Source organism: Tigriopus californicus, chromosome 9 (genome assembly GCF_007210705.1).
Source record: "Tigriopus californicus strain San Diego chromosome 9, Tcal_SD_v2.1, whole genome shotgun sequence".
Taxonomy (NCBI): domain Eukaryota; kingdom Metazoa; phylum Arthropoda; class Copepoda; order Harpacticoida; family Harpacticidae; genus Tigriopus; species Tigriopus californicus.
The window spans coordinates 11,158,077-11,180,320 of record NC_081448.1 but is presented as its reverse complement, the minus strand read 5'-3'; the positions used below and the strand labels follow the sequence as shown (position 1 = coordinate 11,180,320).

The window sequence follows — 22,244 nt, the reverse complement described above, 5'->3', positions numbered from 1 at the left end:
ATATATATATATATACGACCAAGTACGTCCCCCAGTTTGTGCTCCATATTGTCAGGCTGATTTAAAAGTTTGCAATATTTGTAATTGAAACAACTAGACATCCATGATAATGTTCTTGGAGGCTTCGCCCATTCACAACAATTCACAAACCGGGCACGGAACAATGCCATTAAACGAACAAGTGAAGGACTTCACAGAAATGTATTGCTAAGAGCTATTACTTACTGCTCAACCATTTCACACTTTGTCTCACAGTTATTCCACACATTGGTCCTTATTCCGCACCACAACCTTAAATCTGGTCTCAACTGATAAACAAATTATCCGCAGTGGGGCTGCGAAATTTGACTAGCTCTTAGACTCAACCTTCCTCTCCAGAATTGACTAAATAGAAAATTTCATTGGGTTTAATTCAGGAGAGGAAGGAGACCAAGTGTTTGTCCCAGAAGTTCAAAAGATTTGCCTCACTGTGAGGCTTCTGGTGGGGCTTCTGGGCTATTTTTGGGGGACCTTATTCACAAGCTCCCAAGTTCTCACTGATGTTTTTCCTCATTCTCAAGGCTTGTCCTTAACGGTATCAGACTTCTTGTAATAAGCTATAATATCATGGGTGATGGATTTCGCCTCTCAGAGCAGCACGATGGAGTTTCTCACAAATTACTTCATCCACTGCCATTCTTCCAATTTTGAATTCATTCAAGTGATTTTGATAGCAAATACTGGCAAATAGTTGACCAATCACTAGAAACTCTGAGCATTGCTTGAAAATTCAATTTAGTTTTTGTAGCTATGGTCAAAGCCTTGCCCGGTTTTAAGTGGCACACCCTAGAGCGTTCAGCTATTTTAGCACAGAGAGATTATAATCACAGAGTAGAATACCCTGTTTCAATTTGCCGCAAAAATACTTTTTGAGGGTTTGCAAATTTTGTAGGGGCTTCGGACATTTTTAAGGCTATTGAATACTTGACTTTCTCGAAATGCTTTTGTCCTTGTTGAATTGGGAAAACTTGAATGGCAGCAATCACTTATTTACTACCAAAAGTAGTACTTACAACTATGATCTTAATTTGGCCAGTTTTTGAATGCCAGTATAACACTGAATAATCTAGTGGTACAAGAATTACCGAATAAGTTGGAGACGAACTTTTGATTAAAGGTTGATTGTTAACGTCCATATAAACCGAATAAATTAATCTAACGTGGTCAAACATTATTCCCCGTTTTAATTGTTTTATGGACACTATCCCACATTTCAGTTTTCTAATGCTCCTATTCTGTTCAATTACGTCTTTAGAAGCGGAGCTAAATTTACTGACATAAAAACAAGATACAAACAATCCCATTAAATCATCTGAAACTTAAATCATACTTAATTCAGAATGTGACCGTAGGAGAGGGGTTATGTTTCAAGTGTTTTTAAGCTGGTTTAGAATTAAAAGTATGGCGGTCACAAAAAGACAATGGTTTAAAGTTCGTAGAGCATTTTCTTTTTATCCCTAGGTTTCCCATTTTCTCTTTTCTATGATCACATGCAATTTTAAATATTGTTTGAGAACGTCTATAAGACTGGAGGTGTCGTTCGCACATCAAATGTTTTATTATTAACCGCTCAAACTAGATGGCATCCTCGACAATTTGTAGCTTCTGGGAAAGTCCGCTTACTTTGTTAAGTTGATGTTGACCAAATTAATCAATTATTAATCCATATGCATTGAGTCCATGCATTAAGATGTCCTTTCACAAAATTACCCTCCAAACGAGAATTTGAAGCTTATTTGCTTCCAGAATACTGAGATAAGATCAAACAAAGTGTTGAAGATATGTCGTGGGTAAGGGTTTAAGAATGCGAGTCAACGCATCTTCGATTCCCGGTTCGTCAGACGCATAGGTCAGATCTGGCTCAAACCAAAAGACTTGTCCATCGTACGTGTAGCTGCTCTGAGGCTTACAAAAAGTACGCCTCTCGGAATCATAAAAAGAATTCGTTTTGAATCTCGAGGACCAATTCAGATTAGTTGTCATTCTACGAGCACTCAGACTTTCAACAACATGGATTGGAAAATTCAGTTGTGGATGTGGAACTACAACTATGGGCCACTTGTGTATTTAAGTCTTCTCTTCTACATGTTGTGGAACATAAGTTTGAATTTATTGGCTTTTCTGGTGCTACCGCTCATTGTCTTTCAAGTGTACCAAATTATGCCAAGGAGACAGGCTTCAGGTAACAGACGATCGAGAATTCACTACGCGAATGTAATTGGATTGCTGACAGACACTGAAAAAAATATTGCAGGAGCAAACAAGTACAATGCCATTGTGGTCGGTTCCGGTATTGCTGGGTTATGCTCTGCCGTCAAACTTCAAGAAATTGGAGTCCATTTCACAGTATTGGAAAAGGGGAAACACTTGGGCGGAACATGGTGGTGGAACACCTATCCGGGAGCCGCCTGTGACGTGCGATCTCATTTGTATTGTATTTCCTTCTTTCCAAACCCATGGTAAGGCCGTTCGTTTGTTTTCGCGCGATGCGCCCAAACGATTATGTTTTAATAGGTGGTCAAGGGCCTACGCTAAGGGACCGGAAATCCACCAGTACCTCAAAGACTTTGCCACTTACTTCAATCTTCATCCCCATATCAAGTACAACCAAAAGGTGAGCAGATGTAAATGGAACCCAGAATTATTCAAGTGGGATGTGACTACGGACGACGGGTCGGTTTACACAGCCAATTTCGTGATCTCGGCTTGTGGACAACTGCATGCTCCCAAGATGCCGACCTACAAGGGTAAGTTACATACGTCAAAATTAAACTTGGATCAATTTGTAAACCAAGTGGTTAAGCAATGTTTTGGATTCTTTACTAAGGCTTGGAATCATTCAACGGGCCAAAATTCCATAACACTCAGTGGGATCACTCGGTGGACTTAACAGGAAAAAGGGTCGGGGTTTTGGGGACGGGTGCATCGGGTGTTCAAGTCGTTCCACAATTAGCTAAACAGGTCGATCAACTATACGTCTTTCAACGAACGGCCACATGGGTGGTTCCCAAATTTGACCCAGAGACCTCCTATTGGAAGCTAGTACGTAAACTGAGTGTGGATCCTACTTTATCTTTTATAGAGTAACAAGAAATTGCTTTATGCAGGCAATTTTCTCTTTACTGCCCATCACAATGACCCTCTACCGTTGGGTTTTATTCTGGCAAAGTGAGATGAGATTTCCTTTGATGTTAAAACCGGACTCACCCAAGGCAAAAATGATTGGTCAAAACATTGCTGGACACCATGCTCACGTTTTAAAAGACCCAGAGATGATTCGGAAACTAACTCCAACTTACAATGTGGGTTGTAAGAGAATCACACCCTCTTCCTTTTACCTTGAGGTATGAAATTCTACTTATTGTTCCGTTGCAATTGCTTTCATAATCTGTGATTAGTCCTTTGCGAAACCCAACGTCTATGTGGAAACCGGCAAGATCGCCGAGGTCACATGTGATGGAATAACAACGGAGAATGGACATACCCAATTGGACGCCATTATCTTTGCCACCGGATTTGATCGGCTCCGTTCAATGAACGCCTTTGAAGTCATTGGACAAGATCCGAAAATCAACCTTTGCCAAGCTTGGGGAGAGGCTCCTCAAGCCTACATGGGTTTATTCATGGTAAAATATCGAGTTTGCCCTTTGTAACAAACATGCCTAATATGAATCTAATACTCATAGTCCGGATACCCCAATTACTTCACGATTTCTGGTCCAAACACGTCAACTGCGCACAATTCCGTCATTTTGTAAGTTCACTTTAATACCAATAACGACTTCATCATGGCAACCCCATTTTATATTCTTGCAGCTCCTTAGAATGTCAAACTACTCACGCGGTCAACTACATTGCCCAAATGGTCCAATCCGAATTGAAATCTTTGGATATCAAGCCTGAGGTAACAGCCGATCATATGGGGAAGATACGGGCCCGCACTCCCCTACACGTGTTTTCAACCTGCGTGAATGAAGCCTATCAGAACGCCCAAGGCGTGTTGTGGCCTATGTGGCCTTACAGCATGGTTTATCTTTGGTGGCGATCTATGGAATGTGATCTATCCTTATTTGATGTGAAATGAGTCCTCCCGCCAAAATGTTTGACAGGCAACTCCTTTTTTTGAGGAAGAAAAAACACCCAACCTCTTTTGATTAAACGTCAAGCTGTCAAACACAGGGGCACCATAATTGTTTTTCTATTACCATGTTCTCTTTTGGCTAAGAATTGACTGAAATAAAATCTCAAATTGTAGATACATATTACGGACATGATAATGAACTCTAAGGAAAAAAAAATATTTCGCAAATGTTTCCACCGTCAAAAGCAATCTGCTTCTCTGTTGAGACCAAAAATTTTCAAAAAAAAAGTTTGTGTCATCTATCGCTGACACATAGCACTTATCAAAATCTTGACGCTGTAAATTTTTCCGTAACCTAAGTTGTAACGTAGGTTTTTGATTTCTATTTTCTACTTTCCTTTAGCAACGGTCTTTCCATATACCATAATAGTTCTTAACTTTAGAATGTTTTTGGTGTCCTCACTTGAGGTTATCCATTTGCTGAGATGTTGTAGAGAAATCTCCACACATTAATGTCATCTTATTATGACTCTTAGGCATGCCATGGGTTAAAATATGACTAATTCTTCGATTGTCACATTCTTCTATCCCGTTCACAAGATGAATGGCCAAATGAATGGCTATTCCTTGGCAACCCTTAATCCACTGTGCACTGTTGACGAGTCAGACAGCCAAGAATTCAAGTCTGAGGAAGAATTTTGTCCTCAGATTAATACCATTCCTTGAAGCATTGAAAGTGGAGGAAACGGAACGGTTGCAATCCGGTCAGGATGAGTAGCTCTCCTGGCGATTCCGGAGTTCCGGCTTCACCTGCCAACACCGATGACTTGCCATCACCCATGTCTCCCATGGGAGAACCTTTGGAAGTCATGACGGTCACCGAGCCTATTGCGAAAAGTGAGGCAGTATCTGGACCCAATCCTGAGGAACAAAGTACGTAAGGCGGGTATGATGAGAGATATTTCTTTCAAGCCAATGTAATTGATTGGTTGAAGACAGGGTTGGTTATTTCCTTATTATGACTCATCAAGGAGTTTGGTTTAGGCTTTATTTGATTGGACTTGGGTGACAACTATTTTGCATGATCGTTGAGGAAACTGAAGATTAGACTAGAGCCTTATTGGGTGTTTGATGCCAAAATTTGTCGGTCAACATTTGATAAGAAATGCTACTGGTCAAGGACTTGGAAAAGGTCAATTGTAAGAAGTGGAAACGATTTATCGAAATCGAAATCAGGGCAGTTTAATTCGATTGGAGTAACTGAAACGTAAAAGAGCTTGCTTGCGCATATACTCAATTTGTAAACTGTCAATTGTGTTTGCTAGCTCAGGCCAGGAAAGTGTGATCATCAATTGCAATGTATTGTGATTAGTGAACTTCAGACCTATTTAATCCTTTAAACTTAGTAATAACCTGATCAAGTGTTCATGAAAAAACCTCGACATTATTGTATTCTCCACGACCATAACTATAGACGTCCCCGATTGCCCGAATGGTTCTGAGCCCAGGCCCGTTCAAATATGACCATGCCTGAGTTTGTTCAAGCTTGTTTGGGGTTACTTTATCGCGTTTTTTTGGATGTGGCTTTTCTTTTGGGTTGGCCGAGGTGAAAAATATACAAATATCTATGTGTATCATTCTAAGGCATTGACAACAATCGTGATAGGATGTGGTGGGAAATTATGTCAGTTTTCTCTTGATGCTATTAGTTCGCTATTTTTCATGTTTGATATTAGCATCTCTTTTGACATCTATTCTTCACATTTTACTGTCTTTTAGGTGCTAGTATAGATCATCATGAATGTGTTCCTAACGAAGTAAAAATGGACCAAGATGTATCAAGTCAGGGTGAGTTGTATGATTATTTTATTTTAGACAGGATTGATCAAATCCTTTTATATAGGGGAATCAAAGCAACAAGATTCGGGCCGAAGTAGTCTAAACATAGAAATTAAAGAAGAGCCCGACCAAGACCCTCCGGTTCAAGTGGAAAGGCCAAAAAGTCCCTCGCCAGCCTCAGAAGTGACGGTTGAAGCCACAAGTAATCCCTTCTACTACGTCAAGTGGATCACCTTTAGTGGGACGAGGTGTCCAATTATAACGCAAGAGGAAAACGGTCCTTGTCCACTCTTGAGTCTGATGAACTTGTTGTTACTCAGGGGCAAGACTTCTTTACCCGATGGATGTGAAGTGATCTCGTCCGATGAATTGGTTGAAAAGTTGGGTAAGCCGAAGTTCCCTTATCTTAAAAGCATTTTCCTGTATTCTCAGTGTGATAAAAATGGCAAAAAGTTAGCATTGAATTAAAGCAGTAATTTTGGCCTCATAATACCGATTTAATCATCCTTGAAACATGACAAATGACCTATCTCAACGTCCGGAATGAGCTTGCAAGTGCAAATTCATGTGCAAATTTTTCCAGAAATTATTCTCCAATAATAATTAAAAAAATATATGGCTTAATTTTTTCCATTCATTTTTCATTGCAACTGAGAATGGGATCCCCTTAGTTATAAACAAAAAGAACTGATTAATTACTAATTGCTTTAAAGTCATGAAATTCTGTGAATGCGGTTGACACCTTCGTTCTTCTTCTTAGCTGAAATACTGTTGGAATCAATGCCCAAGAGCGTGAACGATGACGAGCGATTGAACTACGAGCAAAATATCAACGATGGCATAGCACTCCTGCCCTCCATCGTCAAGGGACTGTTTGTCAATATCCGATTTAGTGGGGTGACCCAATTTGAATACACGGATTCGCTAGTTATTTTCGATCTATTAAACGTGCCATTATACCACGGTTGGGTGGTAGATCCACAAAGCAAGCTCTTAGCTCAAGCCGTTGGCAATCTGAGTTACAACGAACTCACTACGAAAACTATTACGGATATGTCAAGCGACGACGAGGAAAAGGTACGACTCTGTAATTGATCACTAAATTGCGTGAATGGACGGGGTGCAAAAGAACATGCTTTTTTCAGGTGCGAATGGCGTTGCTGACCCGTGAGTTTCTGGAAGAAAGTGCCTTACAATTGACATTTCATGGCTTGTGTGAGCTCAATGAGAAGATGCGCGACGGGGAGTTGGCCATTATGTTTCGGAACAATCATTTCTCCACTTTATACAAACAGAAGGGGGTAAGAGCTTGGACAATGGAAGTGGGAAATTGATTCCACGAGGAGCGCTGCGATAGCATTCCGTAACTAACCTACCTATGTTCCTATGTATGTAGGAGTTGTTTGAACTGATGAGCGACCAAGGCTTTTTGAAAGAGCCGTCTGTGGTTTGGCAAACTTTATCCACCATTGACGGAGACTGCCAATTCGTGGACCACAGTTTTAAGTCCGTTCCACCCAAGGAACCTGTAACCTGTGATATTCGCACCAAGGAGCAACAGATCGACCAGGAGTAAGTGACTTTAAATTGATAGTTGGATCATTTTGGAACCTAATGATGATGAACGCTTATAGCCATTTGCTTGCCATGACATTGGCTGAAGAGGACAAGAATCGAAGTCGGGAAGCCAACAATCAGACCACCGACTCGAAGGCCGAATGGTCTCAATTACCTCCGCCAGGTTCTGTGTCTGAGTAAGTTGAAGGAGTTACTTTAGAGTAAGGCACGGATAAATTTACAAGCTGAAGATAAGTATAGATGAGCGGTTAATAGGCAGATGAACATGTGGTCGAAAGAAATTCGAAAAATCAATGAAGCAGGTTGTCCAAAAAGTTATTTTTTGGCTCTTCTTTCAAAACAAAACAATTTTATGGCAAAAGCTTCAACCACTGGAAGCAGAAAATACACAACCATGCCAAGATTTCCATCATCAAAAGATGCTCATTTTTGGTTACAATTTTGGCTAGTTTCCAACCCATGGTGCAAATTTAAAATAAAGACAATTATGGAAAATATGAAAATCCGTTTTGTCTTTTAAATGTTGCATCATTCTAAAATCTCATTTTGACATCAACATCGACTGCAAACAAGAAAGCAAGAGTCCTGTGATTTTTTTATTTGAATAAACTTCAAATATATTGCTAAGATTCAAATTTATCTTAATAGTTATTTTTTAAGTACATCTTTGAGCAAGTAATGGCAAGATAGTTGCAAAATTGGTTATGAAAGTCAAAATTACATTTAAAATCAACCCATGTAGTGCAAAGCAAGTTGGTACAAAAAAGACCACAGAAGATACTAATCACCACATAGGTAATTTATCCTGAATAAATGTAAAAAAAGGATTTAAACATTGGTTTAGAGTTTGTACGTATGTCGCTAGGTTTAGTAATATGCTAAATTTATTTTACTCTACAGCGAGGAATTGGCCTTGCGTTTACAAGAAGAAGAGCGTGAAGCTGCTCTGGCCGCTGAACAACAGCATCAACGCCAAAGTGGAGGAGGTGGAGGTCGCCGCCATCCCCACCAGCACCAAAGGTCGCAATCCCAACCGTCAGCTTCTCAAGCGTCTGGCTCCAGTTCACAGACCAGAAGCTCTCAAGGCCAAAGCAAGAAACTTGTGAGTATTCTCCGCGTTGCTCTTTGCATCCCTTTGAGTTTCTAAGATCACGTCACAATGGATTACAATGTGGCAATTTCTTTCAGTGTGTAATCTCCTGAGATTTTATGGCTCGTTGCTACTTCTTTGATAACGGCGCAGTCCAAACTGCATACAACTACTTCAAACACCCAAATCATTTCCATACCGCCCTGCAATCAAATCTACAAATGTGGATAAAATCAATTTCATATTTTCCTAGACTCGCCTATCACGAAATTCTTGTATATTCATCAGCAGCGTCGTTCCTTTCCAAGCATTCCTACTTTAAAAAACATATAATAAATCATTGATCAATCAAGGCAAATAGCCCAAAGAATTTTGCATATTAGCCTCCGAATACGCGGGTCTGGGACCCTTCCGTCCATTCACCATGGAATCCACACTTAGCTCACTCGACGATGACGACTCAGTCGAAGAAGACGAGGACGACGACGAGGAGGACAACGAGTCCAATGACAATCTTGATCCAGATTTAGCATTGTTCACCTCTCGGAAGCTCTTTGTGCCATTATTTGCCGGGAAATCGTTGCCCAACTCTTTATTCTGTTCCTCCGGGTTCATATTGAGATTGCGGAAGAACCCGTCCACGTGTTCCGCTCCCTTGCCAATACTCCTAGATTTGGACGAAGTCAAGGACGAATGACCGGCATGTCCCTCTGTTGCCATTTGCACCTTCTGAATGATGCTTCGGATCGAGGGGTTGGTCGGCGATGAGCCATCGGGCCCATCACTCTCTTCGGATGAGGAGCAGCCTTCCCCATCCGAGTCGATGGGGTCTGGTTTGGGTGCCTTCTTTTGGAGGATCTCAAGATTTCTTCGCTGCCAAGCCGTTTGTGGCGAGTCCATTGTTCCTAAATAGGAGGCGGCGGATTGCTCCGACATCGTGGAGCTGGCATCGGACCCATCACTTAGTCCATCATCGTCAATGCTCCCGTGATGAGAACGCTGGCTGCTATTGTAATCCCCCTCGTCGCTAGTGCATGAAAAGCATGAATAACAGGTCGTCGTCTCGTCTTTGTGATCGCGATTTTCCGGGAAACTACTACTTTGACAACTGCACGAGGAGTAATCCATGCGCTGAACCGTGGTTGGAGTCATCTGTTGGATTTGTTGCTGGATGGAAGTGGGCTTCTTACTACCTGATGATGATGTGGATGCCTTCGGTGGTGGAGGAGGAGGCGCTTGTTGTTGCCTTAGGTTTTTCTTTTTACTGATGATGTTGCTGCTGTTGCTGTTGCTGCTGCTGTTGTTGTTATTGCTGCTGCTCTTGGTCATCAGTTCTTTTGAGGAGCTCCCGTTGCTTGCAGGTATTATGTCAGATGTTGTTGAAGAGTAGGAAGAGGGTTGATTCCTCTTCCGAGGTGAAGCAGTTGGCACCACTGGCAAAGTCGACTTTTTTATGGCTGACCTAGAAGAACAAGAAGAAACGAACATGCAATGATATGTGTGTTTTTTCACGATGTACGTTAGGTTATCGGGGAAAAGTAGTCTCCATTGGTGCCTCGAAATACTCCGACTCATTCTTTCGTTAGAATCTGTAAAGTACGGTTTTGTCGTACTTGACGGTAAATCGATTGTTGCTGGATATAGGTTGTCACGATCACTTTAGGTGTCAAAAAGCACCTGAGCATTACTTTATGATTTCGATCGTTGCCTTGGTGTTACTCCCAATTGTCTTGGACGTCTGATCATTCTTAGTCTCAATTAAGTGATTACTACCCACTTTCTTTATTTTAAGACTGTCTGTATGGTTTCATGATTTGGAAGTGGAAAGGTGTTCAAAAGATGGGAGGTAATTCAAGTCCTCATCTGGCCATGCCTTTCCATTTTCTTTCCATTGATCCTTTGATCGCATTGGCAGCCATTATCAACCCACTTGCTTCTCCATCTGTTGATCTTCGGGCCCAAAAGTCCCAATAACGAAAGCGAAAGTTCCTTTTACGTGTCTGCCGGATTCCAATAACATGTGCTCAGATCATCTATCTCGTGTGTGATGGTAAAATGAAAAAGAAGGGGGGGGGGTCGAACGAATGAAGTGATCATATGGATTAGAGTAGACGTAGACACCAATCCGATTGGTGACGGTCTTCAAGAGACTTGCCGCATTCGAAGTGACAAATCCGACTATCAAGAAGTCGAAAATCTCTCCCAAGATCAAAAAATCTCTCCATTGAGAAACAATCACGAGAAATTAGTCGAATTCGTTACACCTTGGCCACTCACCTATTCCGCCATCAACACATGTTCCGTTCGTGCACGAAGGAATTCCAACTCCGACGATCTCACTGGAAGCTAGCTGCTCCCTCTCCTTTCCCTTCGAAGTTTTATAATCTGGTTACATTTTTTGTTCCCATTACTGCTCATAAGTTCCCTTCGTTGCCTTGCTCTAATTTCTGTCATTTCCAATCGGTGTTCAGTCGCTTTGTTTTTAATGGTTTTCCCGAAGCAGATGTGTTTGACTACCACTGTGGCAAACCACTAGCACTGTTTTGCCAGATTCATGAGAACATGGTCTAGCACATTACGAGAGACTTCATCATCTGTTCACTCGCTCACTTGTCTGCATGTATTTGTATCTATGGTTGTGGGTTCGACACTCGGTCCCCTCGACAGATTAATGGCCAATGAAAGCCTGAAACACATCAGTTTTTCGAATTAGTCGGTAAATTTGGCAGAGCTACACATTCCCGACGACTTATTGTTGAAATCTGAAAGCTCGGACTTCTGTTGTTTTGGTCTCTTATTGAGCCAGACATCATTACAATCTGCGTAATGATCGAGCTACTTGACTACTGTCTTCTCATCTTATAGTACACGCAGGAGCACAACTAAAAGGAAGAGGGCCTGTTGTTGTCGGTGTTGAGATCGTTGAGATCACCGTATGATTCCACTTTCTCCTTCAGTCCCTCGGTTCAATTTGAATCCACGTTCGTTAGTTATTGCGTCCGTCGGCTTGCAAGCGGACTGACATCATTAATCTGAACAATATCATATGACGCTTGACTTTTGATTTTCACAACTACACGGTCCCAAGGAAGTCGCCCGTCATGAGACGTAATCTGCAGATTAATCACCACCCTTTAACATTGGCCATTATTCAGTTTGGAGATCATCTTGGCCCCATACAAGCAGGCATTCAGCATGATCTTGCAACTCCTTTTGCGTTTACCCTAAGGGCGGAAAATCGCATATACCATTCTTTACTCTTTCGCATGTAGAAGGCAAAATTGTCTCTTGAGTAACTGCAGCAGTTGGGTATGCGGCATGTGCCTGTCAAGATTTATGATGGAACTCACCTTGGGGGATCCAATTCATCCGCTGTCGTGGTCACCATAGAACAATCACATTGGGTTCCACATGCACTCTGATAATCACATTCACTGCAGGACATGTAGCTGCTGGCCTTGTCGGTGGCTTTGAGCGGGATCTTGGAAGGAGTCGATTTCTTGACAGCTTGCTTGGCCAGAATCAGCTCAGGGGTGGATTTCATCCATTGCTTTGTCAGCTGGGTTTTTGTCTCCTCGTTGAGAGGAATAGGTTGGCCAATATCGGCCTTGTTCAATTTGCTTTGTTGACTCAAAGAGGGTCTACCACGTTTGCCAAGGCCGAACACGTGGAAGATGCGAGATAATGGCGAGTCTTCCTTGCCAGAATGTCGATTCTTTTTTAGCTTGTCCGCCATGATGATGTTCTTTGATCGGATAAACATCTCATCGCCAGACATGCTCATGGCCAACTTCATGAGAAGCTCCCTGTACATGGGTGAGATCTTGTTAAAAGACATACCATCGCGGCTGATCACGTGCCGGAGGATATCGTCTATGCTCTCGATCCCTTCTTTATCCCGAAGCTCCTTGAAGAGCTCTTGAAGATTGTATTGGCCGGAGACGTTCATGAAGCTCTTACTCCTGGGCATGGCCACCTTGGTGTAGATGTCGCCTTTCTTTCGGGTTAAAGTGTCGGTATCCGAGCGTCGCTCAGAGGCACTCCTCTGCATGCGACCTGCGTGACTCTCGTTCAAGAACTTCTCTGACTGACTCCGTTTGATATCGGATTTCTGATTGGAAATGTCCCTCGTTCTCCGACTGCGACTGGATTCCGCATTGGAGGTTTCATCGCTGACTGCCTTACGACCTCTCCGTTTTTTTCTTGGCGGTCTCGTTGGGGTACTCACTGAGACTTCAGTGGGTGAAGATTCGTCTTCCCATTGCTGCCTCATGGTCTCCATAAGTGACGAATAGAGATTTGAGGCTATATCCACTGCCTCTTCCTTGGAATGGCAAACGAATCCATGGCACTCCAATCGCTTTTGAGGTCCATTCCTTCGCATGATACAGGCAAACATGGAGGGGTGCTCGGTGGAAGCGGCGTGCTTCAAATCTTGGTTGGGCAAGGGGCTAAAAAGTTGGTTCTTCTCCGCGTCACCTGGATCACTGATCAAGGGCAAAAAAGCGAATTGAAAATTGTTTTGCCCATTGGAATCTGGTTTTCTTTTGTAAACAAAGCGAACAGCAGCCCAAACAGCGATTGTCGGAAACGGATTAAATATCTCTTGGACGCCCTTCTGTCTCTCACGGATGTAATTGATCTTCAGACCAGTGTCGGTTATTTCCAAAGAACTGTTCAAAGGATCCACACCCTTGGTGATTTGCTCAATGTAATTGAAATATAAGCTCTTTAGAGGGATCTGAAGCGAGCTCAAATCCGACGCCTGACTGGACAATGGGATGCTACCCAAATATATGACTTTCGAGGGCCTAGATGCTCGCCCGAGTTTCATTTTGTTGTGAGTGTGCAATCCATCAATCGATCGGGGCGAAACATTTAAAGCTTCTTCAGATTTGGCTCGAGGGCCTAATGGCCGATTCGATGCTGGTGGGACTCTCGGTGCTCTTGGCTTTGAGTTCCGTTTGTTATTTAAGTCCCCTTGCATGGTGGATTTGTTTGAGCTTGTGTTTTCAGAGTATTTCCCAGTGCTGAAACTGGCGGGTGCTAAGGGTTTCTTCATCTTCAAGAATGAAGGTGCTTCCGAAACCATGGAGTCGCTTTTCAAACTGTCCAACTGACTCATGCTTGCAAACGACTTAGGGCCATTGATTTCTCGAAATCCAATCTTGTTCGTAGACTGCAGGGGTTGAGCAGGAGCTCGCTTCTTGGTCATCTTTGATGGCGAATTAGGCGCCTTTTCGACTTTCTTTTTGCTCAAAATGGACGCTTGAGAAATGGCCGCTTTCTTGGGACTATTCGATCTCGTACCCCTCCCTGGAGGGTTCACACTTTCCATGGAATGCCACCGATTGACAATGGAAGAGTCTTGTCTAAGATTCCTGCTTCGATTGGCGGCGGTAAGTGGTGGTACATGCTTCTTGACTTTGGATTTCTGCTCTTGAATCAGCATCTGACTTTCCTCACCGTTAAGAATCTTTTCGTTCTCTGCATTGACCTCCTCCACCGATTGCAAGAACTTGTCCAACTGCTCTTCGGGTGAGATACGACCCAAATGCAAGAGACTGGCGTCCCTCGGATTGACCGGAGGTAAAACGCGACGTGGAGGAGTGGAAACATCATCATAAAATTCCAACATCTGCTCAGTGCCATCACCTGGAGTATCTCCTTGAACATGTCTGGATGACACTGAGTTTTTCAAGGAGGCTCCGGGACCTGCCATGGCATTGGACAAGTTCATCATAGACGTATATTTTTGTCTGGCATATGTTTCTTCGTGCAAGGCGAGATTGTCAATACTGTAATGTCTCGAGATAGTGCTACCATTGCTATCATGGATCCGAAAGGGTAACATGGTCTGAGAGTCGCGCCCCGAGTTGGATTGGAGAGTGGATGTTTGAGAGTTCTCTTTGGATACCTCTTCAATGGGATCGATGAATGTAGTCTTCTCGCGCTTCTTCTCCAATAAGGTCTGAAAAGAAGAAGAAAAAAATCCATAATTGTCTGTGTATTCATGTTTATGAACTGTCAAAGATTGGAAAAGACCTTGATGAGTCTGTGGCGAGTCGTGAGAAAAGTTGTATCAATTCTGGTATTCTCTCTTATCAGATAAGTTCACTCTGTTCAATCAAGCGAGAAACCGCAACATTTCAAACATAGGGAACATAAACAAGACTTGAAACTCATCTATCAAGTTAACCATGCACCCTGCACAACACCATTTATCCACTTTTCTAACAACAAACCACTACGGGAAAAAAATCTTGAATATCCATAAATGCACTTGTGGTGAATTTAAAAGAAATTGAAATATGAAGTTGTCAGTTCCCTTGTTTCCTCGAGCGAGCCAACATCTTAGAATCAGACCTTTATGTTGAACTCCCGGCCGTGTGAGCTTTCCGGGATCTATCTCAAATATATCGACCCCCATGTCCTCCAATTAGCAAGCTCATCAAAAAGAGCTCCAAGATTGGGCCACTTTCCCAAGTTGTCTCTATTTGATGAGGAACCCAGGAACATGTGGCTGAGATTGATTATCACGCTCCTAAATTAATTTCTTGAAATATATTGAAGGCTCGAATTTGCATTGAGGAAAAAGTCTAAGGTATTCATAATAAATCAGAGTCGTTGAGGAACAATCATAGTGGGACCATGACAACTTCCCTCCTTCGAAAAGACAACAACGGTTAGAAGCTCTCGAACTTTCGCTTAATTGTTGGCTCCTTCAGATCCTTTGATCAAGTCAAAACTTCGTTCCATCAAACAATGCAACAGTACAACTAAATACAGTCCTCACACTCACTCCCTAGCTCACCCACTTACAGAAGGTGATTGTGGTTGAACATGTACTAGCAAGTCAAAACGAAAGACCATTACTTCGAGTTCTTAGCTGTCCAACACTTTTCCTACCAACATACAGAGGAGGCTTAGAAATGGATGGGAAAAACGGTTTTTAGACATGAAGATGAAGTGGACGTAGTAATGCTCGTGATGCAAGATCTCTTCGAAAAAGAAATACCTTGGCAAGTTAAGTGGGAATATCCTAATTGGCTTTAACAGATAACCGACCACTCCACCATGTACTGCGTACTTCAGATTGAGCTTTTTTTACCATCTACGTATGTAGATCTTCGTAAAGCCTACTCGCCCAGGCAGTTTTACACTCTAGTTCTAATAATTTCAAGGAAGTCTGTCCATTTACTTCATGTTGTTTTATGGGTACCAGAAGATCAAAGTGGCCTAAAATGAAATAGCTGCCTCTGGCTTCCAAACTATGCTACTTAATTATTTTATTAATAATTGTTGAAATTCCTCTCATGTGCTTTTCGAGAAGAATTATAATTATACTCACGAATAAAGGAACTCTTGGCATCTTTTGCGTTGAAAAGTCTAGATTCATTTGAGGCCAGATGTGAGCCCAGCAACTGCAGAAAATGTTCTAAAAAGTGCTAACAAAACTGAATAAATAATTTTGTGAAAGGGCCTAAAGGGTTAAAGAAAAATGCCTACAAAAGCTTAGTATTAATCAAATCTTTAAGTCGTAGCCGTTAAGGTTGCAGAATTTTGTTTTCAACAAAAGCAAATGTTTTCCATGACTGCAAAAAGTGTTTTGGATAAATTGCAACATGGTTTTATTGTTTTATTATTTTGACACCCATATCGAATTGCATCTTAACGCTAAAGAACCAATGTGAAAGCTATTACGGTCACCATTGTCCGTCTTTCATATACCGTTCGTAATACAGTACTGATTCAGCGTTTTCAATTTGCAAAATTGATAATGCTAATTTGAGGCGGTTGAGGAAATCTTCTTTGCTAAAATGGTTGTCCCATGACTCGTATTTTACTTCTAATATTGAACTCCTTTATGGAACTGGGACGTAACGGAGGCTTAACATTCACCTTTTGTTCGGTCAGAAATGATTTCCGATGGACCTCCTCAGGCACACAAAGACCTTTAGTAAATGCTTGCCAAAAAGAATTGGAGAAGTGGTTGCACAAATCTGTGTGAAATGCTCGTTTCTGAAAAGGTACGAATGTACAAATGACGCTATTGGCTGGTCAAGAAGGTTGGTGTTGTGTTAAAATGAAATATTGAAACGTATTCGGGGCAATTGGAGGCAATTTAACTCGTACTACTGCGTTCAGAAAGTGTTCTTCCAAGGTTTTGGATCATTCTGTTGTGTTTGTGGGAATATTGAAAGTAAACATCTGGTTGTTCACTCACAGAAAAGAGAAGGCGAAATGATATGACTTTTCCTTTGGTGTTCGTGTCTGATGTACCGGTATGTAAAATGTACTGTTTATTTGCACTTCTACTGTAACTACCAGATTATGAACTCATAGATTGAAATATCAACCAATCCTCGAAAAAAAAGCTATCATTGTTTACCTCCAAATCAAATTTATGACCGTCATTTCCCTACCAAGGTCTACAGTGGCAAAAAAGACCCACGAATGGTTTGTGATTGCCAAAGGGTTAGTGTTAGGGTTTTCTCGTCCACAAGGTGCGATTTATCTCATGACAGCACTTTATTTGGTAAAATTGAAATGGACGCCGAGTGATTCCTTTCCTGTTTTGTTCTGCTCCGATCCCAAAATTCTTGGAACTTTGTCTGTTTAATTTTTTATGTATTTTAGTGCAACAATCTTGAGTGTGCGTATGTTTGATTGCGATAGAAAGAAAATGAAAATAATTATTAAACTAAGTTTGCCCTTGCACAATAATGGAATACTCGCGTGATTTGTGAAATATTAAGGAATTAAGATAAGTAACAGATCAACGAAAAGCAAATTAGGCCTTCTGTTTAACGAGGCACAGAGCTTATCCAACACCAAATTAATTCCAAACAATGTTTAAAGTCCCTTCAAACACACTAAAAGTATACATTCTGGGAAAAGTCATAACCATCAATTAAAAATGCAACTTGTTGTATATCCCATCAAAACTCGAATAGAATATGATGAACTTTCACTTTCTATTCCATTTAAACCAGGTTATATAACTTGAACAAAGCCACAATCGGTGAATAATGAGCTGTTAAAATATTTTATCCCCGAAACGTAAACACACATTTTCACCAAAATCATTTGAAGATGTTCAAGTTCCTATATGTTCTTGAAATCCACTTTTTCCATCATTTCTAAGTCAATGAGCTTTTTTCCCTACAATGGTGCTTAAAATGTAATTGCTTAGTTTTTATATTGTGGACGTCATGACTGATTTAGACAAACATGCAAGCTAAAAAATGGACCATAACTGTGCAAGATACTGTCTTGAGGCAGTGTCCTTACCTGGAGAGACATGCCGTGAATCGGCAAATGTGACATCACGGGCACCTCATCCGGGGCCAAATGACTAACTCCATGCATCGTGTAGCGCCTTTCCGGGCCAACGGGCGGAGCTCCTCCGTGATGAGGCGTGTTCTGGCCTTCCTTCTTGGCCACCACCGTTTGAAACATCTTCTCAATTTGACTTTGAACCGCAGTTCGTGCTTCATCGAAGCTCTTTTCACGGGTCAGTTTGCGGACACCATCGCGCTCGCTGGGCACCGCCCCAGCCATGGGCGTGATCGACGCCACCACGCTCGGCATGGGATTCGGTGGGGGTGTGGGTTTCATTGGCACAGCTTGCTTTTTCCTCTCGATTTGGGTTTGGAATTGTTGCTTGAGAACATTCACCGTGGAATCTCCCGACTTCCTAGCTTGGTAGATACTGGCTAAAGAAGCCGTGGACTCGTAAATCTTAGTCATGACTCTGAATGAAGAGGAACACGCACATGCACGAGAGTTTAGGTTTTAATTACCACTACTATTGCACTTGTCTCGACTTGACGGGTAATTTTGGTCGGTTCCAGAATTAGACGTAGGAAATTTGATCATGACTTGGGAGTGGGTGTGATCATATCATCAGTGGAACAGTTCAACTGTCTGGAAGCGATTTAGGATTACGTGCGATTCTCATCCTTCTCATTCTTGATCTTCGCCACAGTCACCATCTAACCATCGCATCACCTTTTTTATGGACCGCTGACTAGCCATGATTTTTTCCAAGAGAGCTAGTTTCTTCTTCATTGTTGTGGAGTTGGAAAATTGAAATCATCATCGCATTCGAGGCGATATTGGTTCAAATTTTCCTGATTTCGCACACCTCACATTTTCCAAACATTTCCTGACAATGCCCTTGATTTACCGAGGGATCGGATGTTTGTGCAGTCTCTTGAGGAATTTTGAAATGGCAGTTTGTGCCTAAACTAAATGGGTTTAGTTAGCACCCTTTTCACGGGGTATGTGGGCTCCGAAGTAACTGAACCGAGAGGAGATGGAGCGATGACCACTACCGAAATGTAACTGAAATTACGATCGAGCCAAAATGCTTCTTGGCCGTCTCTCGAATAAAAAGAAAGAAAAGAAGGAGCAAAGAGCGCCTGCGCTCGCTTCAAAAACACACTGATCATAGGTGACCATCTGCCCTTCTCCTTGCCGGCATAATTTAGAGACACTGCTGGAAAAATATGTGTTAAAGACTTCTAATTATTGAACTTGTATTAGTTCATTACGTCTTCCAGATATTTGATTATAACATACATTTGAAGTGAATGAAAATTGTTTTGATGTCACGAAATGGGAAGTGAATTTCTGTCTGTATTCAGAGCACTAAACATGAAGGGGATCAATATTTGTTGGAAATTATACTACTATAATGTTCGGTAAAACAATTCACGAAATCGTAATAAGGTTTTGGTTTAACAAAGAGGGCGTCGCCGGTTTTAGTATGTAATACTCTGGATTCTAAAGATGATGTGTTAAAGCCCAATGTCAGTTTTCGTTTCCATAGTACTCCAGATGTATTTTTGACCTGATTCAAACATGTGAATAACAACCATTAAATTAAAGAACATTTTCCTTTGGAGGAATCTTGAAGTGTCAAAAAATCAAGTATAAATTGATTAGTTATCTTCTCATCCAATTCATCCCAAAAGCTATGATTGGTATGCAAAATATGACCGTTCAATCTGTGTCATTATTGCATTCTTCGCTTTTGAGCCCTGAAGGATGATTCTAGTGGAATTTGGCCAGTGCGTGTAAACCAACACTGAAGCCAACTGATGTTCGTCAAAAAATCAACCTGAGTGAGTTGAAATGTTCTACAGTGAGATAGTGATAGTATTAGAACACACACAGCAAGCGCAAGACAAGGAGAAACAGTAGCGATGATGTTCATGATGATAATGGGATGCGATTGTGACTCGAAATCCTTCATACTACAAGTGAATGAGAGAGATGGCTCCTCAGTCCTCCAACCCTCTTTTCTCTTTGGTCTCTAGTCTGCTCGTTGTTTGCTTTAAGTCAGTCGGGGGTTTGATAGACCATTTGCCAAGGAAGTGCCTAGATTTGTCGGTGACTCCGACGGAGTGCTCATTTATCCTGAGGGAGAAAATTCCAAGATGTTCTCTCTTCTCTTCTTCTTTCTTGCATTGGATCTACAGGCTTGATGAATGGTCTGGATGATTATCAATTGATCAACATGGTTAGAAAACAACCTTGTTTCCTAGATTTTCTCGTACAAAAGTCCACAGTCTGATTTTTAAGTAGGTGATTCAGTTCAGTGCTAAGAATGTGTGTCAATATGGTTTCCTTTCACCTGCATATGGATCCTCAAATAAAAGTAACAGATATCGGCATTAGATGACCATTCTAAACGCTCTTTTTTCGAATGGACGGGCTTTGCATTGCAACAGTTATCTCTGTAAATGGGATCCGTTAAATGAGTCTTTCTCTCCAAGAAATAATTTGGCAAGTTTAGTCGAGGAAAAAAGTGCATTTCATATAATGGACCGGCCCATGGTGATGGCGATGGATGGTCATCATTTTCCCCGTTTTGGTCAGTGACTTGGACAAGTGAGTTGAGAGGTGTAGAGGCGTTGTCTTACCTCGCCTAATGAGTTTATGACGGGCTTGATTTCTTTTGCTACCTCTGCAATCTGCATTCGATATTCTCCCAGAGGGCTTCTGCAAGGCAGCACACTTGATCCATTGTTTCGGTGTCGCACGGAACGGGTTGAGAATTATACTTGGAAGGCCGAGTGAAGCGAAGGTTCTCACGCAATTAAGCGATCACTTTTATTGAATGCATCGCGTTCCGGCACAATCGTTCAGTGCATAGAGCGCACAGCTCGTTATCAATTCGTGTCCAGCAAATTGGAGGTTTGGTTTTTCAGCCAAGACGTTCCGTTCGTATGATGGGTATTGCCTACTTTTTTTTGTTAAGTTAACGTGTCTCCTTTGTGGTCAAAATAGTGATGATATTCTAATATAGTAGTAAATTATCGGTTATGCTCAAGTGTAAGTTGTAATTGATTTGTGGGAGGAATCCAAAGAGAGACGCATCAATCGGTCATATTTGCCCCAATATAATGAGAAAAGTAAATTTAAGACTTAGAAAAAGCGCCAATGTACCAATCTATAGGTTGCAAGCATAATCTGCCCCAATTAGATGTCTTAGCCTATTAAAAGAGTAATTTACGAAAAGAAAATTTAAAGTTTGACTGACAGAAATATATTATTTGATTGATATTCCCATGTTCATGTAATTGATTACTCTGTACTCAACCGTACAGAAAATATGAAAAATTCTCCACCTGTTCACAATGATCTCTGGCGTTCGTTGGGTCGATCCCAGGCTTGCCGAGTCCAAATGACTCATGCTATTAAGTTACTGCTTAAATGGGCAATGTTGCGGTCATACCTTAGGGTGGAGTAAGAAGGAACACGTCTCTTATTATCCCATATTGTGAGCTATCGATCTTTATTCAGATTATTTAGAGCATAGATTTCAAGCTGTATTTTGACTCCGTAGCACATAGAAAAGCCTGTGGGAGCATAATTTTACACTCTTACTCTTACTCAGCAGCAAGTCGAGTGACAGATTTTCTTTAAGACTGTCATCGTCATTGCTCGCAATCAAATCGGTTCCTAGGCAACTTCATATCGGTAAATCTCTGATTTACCCTGTTAAAGTTAACAAATCATGGTTCAAAATGAAGCTGATGGACAAGTAAAAGGCTCTAAAGATGAAAGTTAGAACGAAAAATGAGGAGACGAACTAGGTTGCATATTAGATGAAATGCATTTATTGCATTTGCCTGCTTGCTTCCTTTGACCATCAACGAAATCATCGTTGGCCTTAATTCCAAGTTAATTGTCTGTGCACTCAGCAATCTTGAAAGATCATCATTGACCTTGTTCTTTGTGGTAAATTACCGCATAACTACTCAAAAAGGGACAAAATCATCATAGGCATTGATTTGGAGGAGTTTTATTTTGCCGATGGTTTAAAATAAAAATATAACTGTTTGTTGACCCGGGGTATTTTCAACAGGATTGAATGTATCATCATGTATAGTTCATATCATCTTGGTTATCAAATGCTACGAGATAAATATTTTTGGTGCATAATTGCCCTTTATTTCAAAAACAAATGAAGTCCAACTCTCTTCTTTCTCGGGCTCCTTCATTGTTCAATTTGCTGCCTTCAAATATTCGTACATCGTATGTAGGCGTTGATCCAGTAGCAGGATTTAAGTCAGACTTGGACAAGTTTTTGACTAAAATTCC

The 22,244-nt window shown here is 41.4% G+C and overlaps 3 protein-coding genes across 4 annotated transcripts in view; 2 read left to right on the top strand and 1 right to left on the bottom strand.

Moving 5' to 3' along the window:
- LOC131886656 (baeyer-Villiger monooxygenase-like) overlaps window positions 1–4,299 on the top strand; it is a 19,902-nt gene extending 15,603 nt beyond the window's left edge. The window contains exons 1-8 of one of the 2 annotated variants that reach the window (XM_059235054.1): window positions 1,529–2,221; window positions 2,294–2,498; window positions 2,554–2,786; window positions 2,867–3,081; window positions 3,147–3,383; window positions 3,438–3,665; window positions 3,726–3,793; window positions 3,856–4,299. In XM_059235054.1, the coding sequence (XP_059091037.1) occupies window positions 2,050–2,221; window positions 2,294–2,498; window positions 2,554–2,786; window positions 2,867–3,081; window positions 3,147–3,383; window positions 3,438–3,665; window positions 3,726–3,793; window positions 3,856–4,123 (1,626 nt within the window). In that variant the 5' untranslated portion in view covers window positions 1,529–2,049 and the 3' untranslated portion in view covers window positions 4,124–4,299. Of the gene's footprint in view, window positions 1–1,528; window positions 2,222–2,293; window positions 2,499–2,553; window positions 2,787–2,866; window positions 3,082–3,146; window positions 3,384–3,437; window positions 3,666–3,725; window positions 3,794–3,855 lie in introns of those variants that run through there. The other variant, XM_059235053.1, reaches the window with a different exon arrangement.
- A 511-nt stretch (window positions 4,300–4,810) lies between these two features.
- Window positions 4,811–8,987, top strand: LOC131886616 (ubiquitin carboxyl-terminal hydrolase MINDY-2-like; the record flags this gene model as incomplete). Its single annotated transcript, XM_059235005.1, is given in 9 exon segments — window positions 4,811–5,053; window positions 5,900–5,968; window positions 6,024–6,344; window positions 6,720–7,036; window positions 7,105–7,260; window positions 7,356–7,531; window positions 7,594–7,713; window positions 8,438–8,639; window positions 8,726–8,987. Coding segments are annotated over 9 exon segments (1,539 nt in total). The 3' UTR covers window positions 8,741–8,987.
- On the bottom strand, window positions 8,890–18,628 carry LOC131886615 (uncharacterized). The gene is made up of 3 exons (XM_059235004.1): window positions 17,922–18,628; window positions 11,978–14,598; window positions 8,890–10,089 (listed from the first exon to the last, which is right to left on the bottom strand). Exons 1-3 carry the CDS (start codon window positions 18,378–18,380, stop codon window positions 8,976–8,978), a joined length of 4,194 nt encoding a protein of 1,397 aa, XP_059090987.1. The 5' UTR covers window positions 18,381–18,628; the 3' UTR covers window positions 8,890–8,975.
- Window positions 18,629–22,244: the final 3,616 nt, after the last annotated feature.